This window comes from Antrostomus carolinensis, unplaced genomic scaffold, assembly GCF_000700745.2.
Source record: "Antrostomus carolinensis isolate BGI_N321 unplaced genomic scaffold, ASM70074v2 scaffold4145, whole genome shotgun sequence".
Taxonomy (NCBI): domain Eukaryota; kingdom Metazoa; phylum Chordata; class Aves; order Caprimulgiformes; family Caprimulgidae; genus Antrostomus; species Antrostomus carolinensis.
The window spans coordinates 13,396-24,766 of NW_010314075.1; the positions used below are offsets into that span (position 1 = coordinate 13,396).

An 11,371-nucleotide genomic window follows, 5' to 3' on the forward strand; every position below is an offset into this window, starting at 1 on the left:
ATTTGCTCATGAGCCTTTTGTTTACAGCCATCTGTTCTCACACAGCTGGAAATCTCCTGAAGTCTTTTCTTCCCCCATGTGAAATATAGTACCTAGATACTAACAGGGTAAAAATTAAAGTGCAGCTATCAGATCAACTTTCAATTACAACTTATATTAGTGCTATTAACAAAGATAAAACAACTGCAGCAGTTAACATTGACTGAGGTTTTGCTTTTAATTGAATACAGCATCCCACTCATACCAGGGTTCCATGTACCATTACACAGAAATACCTGCATCACTGTCTCCTAGAATCACTGATTTCACATTTAGCTTTTCCTTTTCTCTCTTCCAGGCACAAGGGCCTGAGGAACAGTCCTGTTCCACAACTCATCCTACTGAGCTACATCTCCTAGCAGGAACAGATAAAGATGGAGATTACAAAACAACCTTCAACATGGTGAACACTGTGCCAACCTCCTGCTAAAAGCCAAGGCTGTCACTGCATTTTTGCAGTACTATTGTGAGAAGACTTGACAAGCAGACACCTACAACAGTCCATGATAAAGGTTAATCACAGCACCTCTTGTCAGGATACACCCCATCTCTGATAAATGGCAGAAGACCTCCGAGCCTTTTCTCTCCCCCTGCAGGAACACAGTTGATCTAGTGGTTAGAAACCTATTCTTAGTCCCCATCCCAATGACTAAACATAGCCTTGAAAGCCACCTCTTGCTACCAGGCACATACATCCAGCTAATTCTTTGTCTACTTGTCCGCAGTGACAACTCCCTGAAAAACAGCTTTAAAACAGGATCTGATTGTGCAGAGGCAGGTATCCCCGCTCCCTGGTCTCCCCCAAAGTAACTCAAAGCCACACTTTGTTGGGTTGTTTGATGCTTTTATTTATCACATGTAAAAACACTACTATTTCTGTTTGCAGGTACCTCTTGCTGCACTGCAAGTCACACAGCTCCAAACACTGAAGACCAAATAGGCAGAGAAAGGAACTGAAGTGTTTATGCCCAGAGTGACAAGGCCATGATCCCAGAGGGTGTTTAATACACAGAAACCTCCCACAGGGACTGTTCTACAAAAGCAGTAGAGCATCACAAGTAACAGATCAGAGTTGGTGAAAACACTAGGTGAAGGAATCATCTAGGGGGGAAGAGGACCTGCAACCTGGTCTTTTTTCCTTCAGCTGCCCTTATCTTTCTAGTACAGGTAACTGTGATCTAAGTAGATGACTAGTGCTTTAAACCAGAATGGGGGTTGACTGATCCACACAGCTTAGTTGACACGAGGGTTCCTGAAGTTCCTCCCAGCAAAACGGGCCTTGCTGCCAAGTTCCTCTTCAATTCTGATGGAAAGGGAAAAGAGTGCTGAGTGTGAGCAGACACTGTAGAACTCCTGCATTAGCACAGCTGCTGGCCTTGTGCTAAGTCATGTGATCTACCTGGCACTGCAGATACCAGAGTCACAAGCCAGTTCCCACCAAGCAGCTTCATACATGTTCAACTTTGCTGGCCAATATCACCTGTCTGACATAACTTCACTCAAATGTTTTAAGTGCTTGCCCAAGGGAAGGGCAGCACACAGACAGAAGGGCAGTGTCTCATTTATCACAGGATGCTTTGTATGGTGCTGCTCTTTAGCATGTCTGTTATGGACATTACCCATCTAACCCACCATTTAGCCTACAGCCAGCTCTGCAAGCACAGCATCAGCCCAAAAGCACATCTGCCAGTGCCAGTTTATGTCCTTAAGCTGCAGTGTTTCTGATGTGCAGTAGACCAAACTATGTCCCAAATACACTATTGGAGCATCTGTTCCATGTCAGGATTAACCCTCAACACTTCTCCCCCTGGAAGCCTCACCTCAGCAGCTGATTGTACTTGGCAAGACGCTCAGATCGGCAAGGGGCACCAGTTTTGATCTGAAAGGGAAATCAGAAAGTTAGTAAAGAACTATAGCAGAAAAAAAAGTCACAGATGCCAAGACAAAACTACTCCATTCTGTTTAGAGCAATAAGCATAATCACAAGCTTTATTTCAGCATCAAACTCTAATATACTCAAACAGGATAGGGCTTGGGAGCAATAGTGTTCATGTGCTAACAGCTTCAGTATCAGAAAATCCTGATACACCCACTGGACTTGACTAAGAGGTTTTTTTTTTAAATTAGTGGTTAAAGGTGAGTTTACACAAGATAATACATTTCCTCATCACTCTGCCATTAGACAAATCAGCTTCCTGTATATAGAAACAGCAAATACACATGCCTTAAGTCAGAGTGGACCTGATCTACTGTGCAGCGTGGCTTCATCACAAAAAGGCAAACCACAGCAGCTACAGATACCAACCTGACCAGTGCAGAGACCGACTACCAGGTCAGCAATGAAGGTATCTTCTGTTTCTCCAGAGCGATGACTCACCATCACGCCCCAGCCATTGGTCTGGGCAAGCTTGCAGCTAGAAGAGATAAACAGATAAAGCTCCAGACCATCCCTATGTGCTCAATGATGCTGCCAAGGGGCGGGCATTCCTCGCTTTGGCAAGACAGGACTGCCCTTTGGTACATGTTAGGGTTAAGATCAGGTGACAACGCAGTGACAAGGAGCTGCTTTTACACAGGCTCAGGCCCAGTGAAGTTGTTTGATGCTCCTATATGACTTCCAAGACCATGCAGGTACAGCTTGACTTGTTGTCTATTAGTTAACAATTGTTCTCCATTCACAGGTGCCCAATCAACAGATTTTTGTTCCACTAACTCCAGTCTCTATGTTCATCTCCCTCAATCAGACAATACCCCCCTGTGGCAGTGCCAAGAGGGGAGAACTTACGCTTGCAGGGACTCTGTCACAGAGCCAATCTGGTTGACCTTAAGAAGGAGGCAGTTGCAGGCTTTCTCATCCACAGCCTTAGCAATACGCTTTGGATTGGTCACAGTCAGATCATCACCAACCACCTGGATGCCAACACTGCCAGTGAACTTCTTCCAGGCAGCCCAGTCATCCTGGTCAAATGGATCCTCAATGGACACCACTGTAGAGGGATACAAGGAGTATTAAGATGATGTCACCCTGAAAAGTCTTGTTTGAAAGCAGTGGTACAAAAGTGCAGCAGATAAGGACTACCCACCTCAAAGAACATTCCTAATACTCCTACAAGGCCAGCAGTTTGTTCTGCTCTTAATCCCTCTTATAAAGGAGGCTGGATCCTAACTCCTTCCTTCAGCAATCAACCCCTAATCACCATTACTACCACGCTTCTTGTTGACAAGCAACTTACCAGGGTAGTTCTTGACAAAGCCCTTGTACAGGTCAGCCAGCTGATCAGGAGAAATGTATCTGCTGGGATCATCAGGGGATTTGAAGTCCAGGTCATACTTTCCATCACGGAAGAACTCTGAGGCAGCCACATCCATGCCAATGACAACCTTTTCAGGGTAGCCAGCCTTGCCAATAGCAGTCTTCAGCAACTCCAGAGCTGAAACATGGCAAGGTATTTCTGAGCTCCCATCAAACATCTTAAGAGCTATTTGTCTACCAACAATGGTATATTCACTTGGCACAAGAATCACCATCAGCCTCTAAGGAAAGCCCAAAAGGCTGCACAGAAAAGGTTCTTAAACTCTCCCACTTCTGAACTGACTGGAACAAGATATTACTTTAACACTGCTTTTAGCTTGTAATATTCTTGAGACACCATTATGGGATTCATAATCTCTTCAGGCAGGACTGCATGTCAGCCCAGAAAGCTTAATACTAGACAATACTACATCCTCTTTGAGCTTATGCATGTGGGTAGGAAGTAGTGAATGCACTTTAATCCCTTTTTAGCTCCAGATCAGGTGTTGACCATCAAAGTGGTCAGCATCCAAATCCTGACAGGTAATGGGACACACAGCCTGCCCCTGCACAGGACAGCCTCTCTTGGCATCTACCTGTGTCCACTTGGAAGTTTATATGTGGAAAAGGGAATAGAACTACTCAGTAGGAGTCTTTGGATACTACTCAGATGCTACCCTGTTGGGCAGAGCCTAAGCAACGAATTCAGTATGGTCATGACCAGTAAGACTTTCCTTGACTCAAAGCCAAGCAGCTGGGTCAGCCAGGCCATTTACAGTAGGAAGCTTAGATCAAGTGGTTTTGTCCAGGTTTTTTGGGGTTGGGTTTTTTGGTCAGGTTTTTTTGTTAAGACATTAATGTAATACAAACTGCAAAGGCAGCTGCTGCCAGCAAGACAAATTCCTTGGACTGTAACATTCATTCAAGGTCGACTTGACAGATGTCTGCTAGGGTACAGACCTAGCAAGAGCTGTGGGATTCAGAAGTGCCCTGATTTCTGGTGCTGGCTCTGTATCAGAAAAGGCAGAGGCCACCTTCAACAATAATAAAACTGACAGCTTTAATGTAACAAGCAACTGAACAGAGTTCTAGTATTCTCCTGGCTTATTAGCAGCTCAATTTCTGCAAAAGAGGCAGAAAAACAGCTCTTCTGGCACAGTTTTTGTAGGAACTTCACTTTTGTAGGTACTTCACTTTCCACAAGACAAACTGCCTCCTGCCCTCATAGGTTTCTCAACAGAACTGTTTGGCTGCAGAAGCAGCAAAAGCTTCAACTTCCCAGGCAAGCCTTCATGCACTCCCACACATTACCAAGCATAGTTCCAACTGTTTTCCTCCTTTATCAGCAGAAAAACAACTCAGCAAAGCTTTGACTACTGAGTTGTGAGAAACCTGCAATGCATGCAGACATTCCCACATCACTTTTCAACTAGGAGTAAGATTCCCATAAGCTGCTACAGGAATGAAAGTAGTTAGGCACTGAAGTCAAACCATCCTGTCAAGCTGCATAAAGTGATATCCAAGGTAATAGCTCTGTGGTCCTATACTGGACCACACCAGTAGAGCATCTTGGAAAGTTTGTCAGGATAAGAAGCAGAGCAAGGAAATAGCAGCAAGTCCTACAACCTACTGATCCTGCTTCCTATTCAAACAGGAGAGGTCTGGTCTTCATTCTCTGATTATTAGTTATGGCTCCTCCCACACTTAGCTCATTCTTACCTTCTTTATTTTCCAGGATGTTGGGAGCAAAGCCACCCTCATCGCCCACATTGGTTGCATCTTTGCCATACTTGTCCTTGATTACATTCTTGAGATTGTGATAGACCTCTGCACCAATGCGCATTGCCTCCTTGAAACTGTCAGCACCCACGGGGAGGATCATGAACTCCTGCATAGCCAGCTTGTTGCCAGCATGGGAGCCACCATTGATCACGTTGAAAGCCTTGGAGTAACCAAAGAGAGAAGTCAAGTTAGAACATTCCAGGGTAAACTGATAACAGCATTTATGTTAAGACTTCTAATACTCTAGAAAACTTGATCCAAGACCACATCACAAAGCACCTGGACAGATCAAGCCTTTAGCTAGCCCTGTCAAGGGACTTACAGGAACTGGAAGAATGACTTCTGCGTTTCCAGCGAGGTCAGCAATGTGACGGTACAAGGGGACACCCTTCTCAGCAGCGCCAGCTTTGCATACAGCCAGAGATACACCCAAGATGGCATTGGCACCAAATTTGGCTGCAACAGGAAGAAATTGTTTACAGAAATGTTACATCTTCATAAAGAGACTCAGCAATACCAGCACCACGATCCTGGTTGCACAAGTGCTCAGCATACGCCACGCACCGCCCACTGTTTCTGCCAAGGTAAGCTAGAATTCTGTAAGCCGATCTTCATCTTTTCACGCCTCACTGCAACACAAAGCCCACTTACATTTGTTCTCAGTTCCATCCATTTCCAGCATCAGTTTGTCAATCTTTTCTTGCTCCACAACGCTGAGTTTCTGCAGAGAGAAGAAAGCAAAGCACTGCTTGACACCAAACATAGCTCCATGAACTCTCACCTACACACTGCATTTTTATTTCCCTGGCAGGCACCAAGAATTGCTCAATGGCAGCTACCAACAGTTGAAGAGCCTAGTTCTTGTCTGAACACATGGCAGCATCTTCTGGTCACTTCCAGCAGACCAAGGCTGACAGGTAAGTTGGACAAATCAAAAGCTTGTTTTGTTCTTCACATTCAGACCTCCAAGGCTGTCACATCCCTTGACTCCCTGACATTTACACTGCTATCTGCTTAGCATGGCATAGGAGAAAGCCCCAGTTTGTGCCCTCTGCCCCTTTAGTGCAAGCTCAAGGACAAGCACCTTGCTCACAAATACACCCCTTCGTAACTTAGTATATAAGGTTTGGAATTGTTGCTCAGAATGTGCAATCACTTCATGCATTACCACTTAGTTTTGCACCATCCTTTCTAGCTAGGGCTTAGTGCCCACCAAGGGCATGGGAATCTCAGTCAAGCAGACTTTACTAAGATCCTCTGAGATTCCCTTTCAAATCAGACAGCTTGGATAAAACCCAGTCCCTCCCCAACATTCAGCCACCCTTTTAAGCATGAAGCAGCTTGTATCTTAACTGCACACCACTGAAGTTCCCAGGTGCTTAAGTATTTCTGCACACCACAACACTAGGCTGCTCGAGATTGTTTTGATTAAGTATTAGATATGCAGTCATTAAGTAAAGCAATTACTGTAGGTCACATGCACTCCAACACACAGGTTAACATCCCTCATGTAACACAGTTCCTGTAACTGTCTCTAGAGAGACAACCCATCAGTTAGGATGCATTAGACTGGGATTAACCGATGTTAGCAGAAGACAGATTGCTCCTACCTTACTAATCAGTGCAGGTGCAATTGTTTTATTGATGTGCTCAACAGCTTTTGAGACACCTGGAAGGAACAAGCAAATCAGACACTGGTCAACCACACTGGTTATGCAGGCATTAGTAGGTGTTCTCAGTAACAATAAAAATCTCAAGAAAACTACCTCATGCTACTCAAACCCCAATTCAACCTGAGCTTACAACCAAATCTGAACACTTAGAGATCATCTCGATTGAATGGAAGTTGCATGAAGTAAGCATCATCGAGGAATGCCTGCTGCAATGTTAGTTTGCAAGACCAAGCACTGGATAAATTCATCCAAGTGACAAGGTTGCACTGAAAGCACATCCATTACCTGTGTACACAATGCTGTCCCCAGGAACTCGTTAACATATTTAACAGCTCTGGATACACCTGACAGAAGCGAAACGGACAAGAGAATCAAGGAAGACATGAAGACTCACAGCCAAAAACAAAGCCAGTCATGCAAGAAAAAGAGAAGGACACAAATAGGTAAACAGACCTCTAAGTCAGCAAGTGTCTGATACCGAGCAGCAGACTGGAAACAGAAGGGTTCAAAGGACAGAGGGAACTGCATCAGCCAGCGAGGCTGCTTTTGGTCTTTCCACCAGGTTTCCATAGTACTGCAAACATCATTGTGGACCCAAACCTCAAGCGGCTGAAGGACAGCATTTAGAAAAGGTTTTAGGATAGGCTACTCCTATCCCTTCATAGAATGGATGAGTAAGGGGAAAGAACAAGGTTTCCCCAGAAGTTAAGCACACAGCAGCTCAGGCATTTCACTATCTGCTGTCATTCTGGAGCATTGCTGAAGCATCACCTTAGCACGTTTTGCACCTGATACAATGCTGAAGTACAGTCTCTGTACCTGGATGCAGGCACAGAAATTCATTGTCTGCTCCTGGCTTCAGCCAGGGAATAAAGCATGAACACAGCACCATCCTTTTCATCTGCGTGGACCCACCACTGCATAAACCAGCAGATCCAGTATGAACTCGCTTCTTCCCCGTAAGCACAGATCACCATTAGTCAGCTACCAACAGTAGCCTGAGCAATATTGTCAGCCCTGCATACTGTTTAAAGGTTTCCAAAGACCTAAGCTTCAGAACTGGTGAATGCTAATTAAGTGCACCCTTAACCACATTAATTGCCTTTTAAATGGTCTACGTCTGCAGATTTGTATTACGAAAGACCTACCAGGCATCTGCAGCTCATCCCATTTGGTTATTATTTTTTCATAACTCATGTTATTCCCCAGCTGACTAAAACCTTCAGCTGTGATAGCCTGTTGTGGAAGCTCAGACTACCATCTAGTTAAGTGCCATGAAGAACTGCCTGTAGGATTAGATTTAACAGGTCTAAGCACACACACATTTAGCACACTGAGGTAAGTACACATTTACTCTTCTCAAGGAAGAGTGCCCTAGACAAATAGCATAAGCTCTTTGCAATATTCAGTGATCCAGGAGTTTATTCCATGTTAAAATAAGAACAACTGTGAATCTCCTCTGACAAGGCCCTCCAAGTTCAATTCAGCAGTTATCAACTCTAACTGCTTTCTTAACAGGCACAAAATAGTCCAGCTTCTTTTCATCTGACTGGTAGAAAAGTTTGAAGACACATAATTCCCCCTCCCAGCCTAAAGTTAAGTTGATTGCATATACTTGGAAGGCATCACCAATGCTTTTACAATAGCAAGCTAAAAAGGAGTCCTGACTGTCCAAGCTCTCAGTAGTCACAAGAATTACTATTAGGATGTTTATTAGGTAATGACATCTTGTATGTGGCTATTCATTATCCCCCGTACTTGTTCCCAAGCCAGTCTGGTGACATGCTGTGTTTAGTTTCCTTTCAGAAAACACAATCAGTCCCCAGTCAACTATAATATCATGCCACTAACACAAACCTAAGTATCCTGGCTACCTATAAGGAAAGACAAAAAGTGAAAGTGGCTTTAGCTACTATGCTGTTTGAAACAAAAGCATCTTCCACGATTACCAGTGTGAAGCTGCACGCTAGCTGTGGTCAGCAGCTGGGATAAACCTCACGTTCAGGATTTAACATGCTGGGATCTAAGGCGTCTCCAGTGCCAGATCCTCTTTGAAAATTTGGTCTATGAAGGGATCTCGTGCCTAGCTGCAGTACCACCAAGCCTTTTGGAGCAGGTAGTTTAGATGTTACACTACTAAAGCACTCTAATCTGACATGCACCAACATGCGGGGCAAGAGGAGTGGTGCAACGATGTATGTTTGGCATACTGTACTACAGCCAGTGTCATCTAGCTGGCACACCTGAGCTCCACACACCCACCTATGGAAGGACAGTGATCTCCACCACGATGCAGATGCACTGCCAGAGGCAGAGTCACTCATCACATTGTCCTCTGGAAAATCTAGCAGCCTGTGCTTCACCTCTACCCCATCCGCACAGCCTACGTGGGTACACACTGCTATCATCCTACTGCTGATCTCCACTGCTCTTCCTTAACTGCCATGCCTTGTACAAAACAGAGACAGCAGTGAAGGAGAAGCTGTGTCCTCTGCTACAATCTGGCACAAAGATATGCAGCAACATAGCTGTTGTAATGGGCCAAGCTGGGTACCAAAATTCAGGTTTACCTTTCCCCATGTAGCGTGTCTTGTCATTGTCACGAAGCTCAAGAGCTTCATAGATTCCAGTTGAGGCACCGCTGGGAACAGCAGCTCTGAACAAACCTGTTTGCAATAGAAAAACAAAAACAAAACAAAAACAGTCTTAGCACATTCAAACCCACAAAACATTCTCTGCTCTTACACCACTCCAACCTACCACGTACTTCCATCTCTGGAGGTGGGAAAGCTAATCTCTAAACCACACCTCTGCTCACTTATACAGCGATCCCGAGAGCTGTCTGCTCCTTTACAGCATCGCCAGTTCATCAGTGCTTCCCTCATAGTGATCAACAGCAAGTTGTCTCACTCTTTCTCTTCCACTGTGCACTTCAAGTGTTTTAAGTTAGAAAAGTCATCCATTCCCCTTCCTAAAACATAGCTTTAGTCCCTTAAGGTATTTCTGGGCTCAGTCCGGCTGGCAAGCTCTTAAATTCTTCTAAGATGGGGGCACACAAGGGACAATGAGGAGGCCTCTTCTGTCAATACAAGTTCTGAGCTCTTCTGACACACAGACAGCCCATTCTTCCAGCCAAGGATGCTGAACTTTATGAGCAAATCAGTTAGCTGGAGTCTGTTCTGCCTGTGGTTCAAGATGCCAGCTTTAGCCGCCAATCTTTCCCTTATCCCACTACAGCAAAGAGCTTAGTAGGGGCAATCTCATTAAATGACTGCATTAATCTTTTGAGGCAGAAAGATCAGCTATTTAGTTAGCGTATTACAGCTATTGTGTTTGCTCATTCCACCAAGCCACACTGGTATGTGTTTGCACAATGCCTTTGTCAGATCCTATCAGATGTGGGATGAACAACTAACAAACCAAGGGAAAGTCCTACAATAATTAAAAAATATAAGACGTTATATGTGAAAACCCAATTAGACAGGTTGTTGTGCCCTGCCTGCATACTTATTGAGAGAAGAAACCATTACTCAAGATGCAGCTCTGCAGCAGAACACTGTTTCATTACACAAAGTAACTGCCAGACAAATCAAGAATTAAACTTGAAGTCATGCAGAGTTTAGGGAACACTGAAAACTAAGACCATTAGCAGCTGCTTAAGGACAGAAACAAAGGCCTGGTTAACTCTGAGTCTGCAAGTGCTATCCCAGGTTTACAACCCGGGAAGGGGAGGAGAGCAGATTTGGATTAACACTGGCACAATTCAGAGGGTAAGAGGCAGCACACTTTAAAAAAAACCCAAAAAACCTCCTCACTGTCCAGGCCAGTATCTTGAGCTCAGCAAATTCATCCCAGTAGAATGAGGTAGAGGCTCTTCCTACAGGTCCCATAGCAAGCTCAGCAACATATAATACATATGAAGGATAGAGTAAGGACAATTCCACTGCTAGGACAGGACAGTCTGTATCCTTTAGAGTGTCTCTTCAGTTCTGTCAGATACAAGAAAGGAATAAACTACTACAGCTAAGGACTCACCTTTGTTGGTATAGAGATCTACCTCAACAGTGGGGTTCCCACGAGAGTCAAAGATTTCACGCGCATGGATCTTAAGGATGGACATCTTTAACACCTGGAAAAAAAAGAGTTCAATATTAATCACAGAATGGCTCAGGTTGGAAAGGACCTTCAAATATCATTTGGTTCAATGTCCCTGCCACAGTCGGGGACATCTTTCACCCTGCCCAACCTGGCTTTGAACACTTCCAATGACAGGACATCCAAAACTTCTCTGGGCAACCTCTTCCAATGTCTCATCATCCTAGTCATAAAAAATGTCTTCCTTCTATCCAAACTAAATCTACCCTCTTCCAGTTTAAAACTTTTCAGTTTTAACCTGTTCATCAATATTCTTCAAACACAGCCCTGTGCAATCTTTTTTTTTTTTTTTAAAAAACAAATACAAAGGGCAACTCCCACATCTCCTTCCTTGCCCATCCCTCCTGAACAGCTCACAGCCATCGACTGCAGCACTCCAGTCATGCGATTCATCCCACCAAGTTTCAGTGACAGCGATTAGATCAGAGCT

The 11,371-nt window shown here is 44.4% G+C and overlaps 1 protein-coding gene across 3 annotated transcripts; it reads right to left on the reverse strand.

The window, feature by feature from the left end:
- Positions 1–866: 866 nt before the first annotated feature.
- LOC104524573 (alpha-enolase) lies at positions 867–10,950 on the reverse strand. Of its 3 annotated transcripts, none has more exons than XM_010167500.1 (11): positions 10,822–10,950; positions 9,357–9,452; positions 7,072–7,130; positions 5,765–5,834; positions 5,436–5,569; positions 5,051–5,273; positions 3,273–3,470; positions 2,825–3,026; positions 2,345–2,453; positions 1,860–1,918; positions 867–1,342 (listed from the first exon to the last, which is right to left on the reverse strand). In XM_010167500.1, exons 1-11 carry the CDS (start codon positions 10,904–10,906, stop codon positions 1,273–1,275), a joined length of 1,305 nt encoding a protein of 434 aa, XP_010165802.1. In that variant the 5' UTR covers positions 10,907–10,950; the 3' UTR covers positions 867–1,272. The 3 variants fall into 3 exon arrangements, with proteins under 3 accessions (XP_010165802.1, XP_010165801.1, XP_010165803.1); XM_010167499.1 differs by lacking the exon at positions 7,072–7,130 and adding an exon at positions 6,724–6,782 and having other exon boundaries at positions 10,822–10,913; XM_010167501.1 differs by lacking the exons at positions 5,765–5,834; positions 7,072–7,130 and having other exon boundaries at positions 10,822–10,906.
- Between the last annotated feature and the right edge of the window lie 421 nt (positions 10,951–11,371).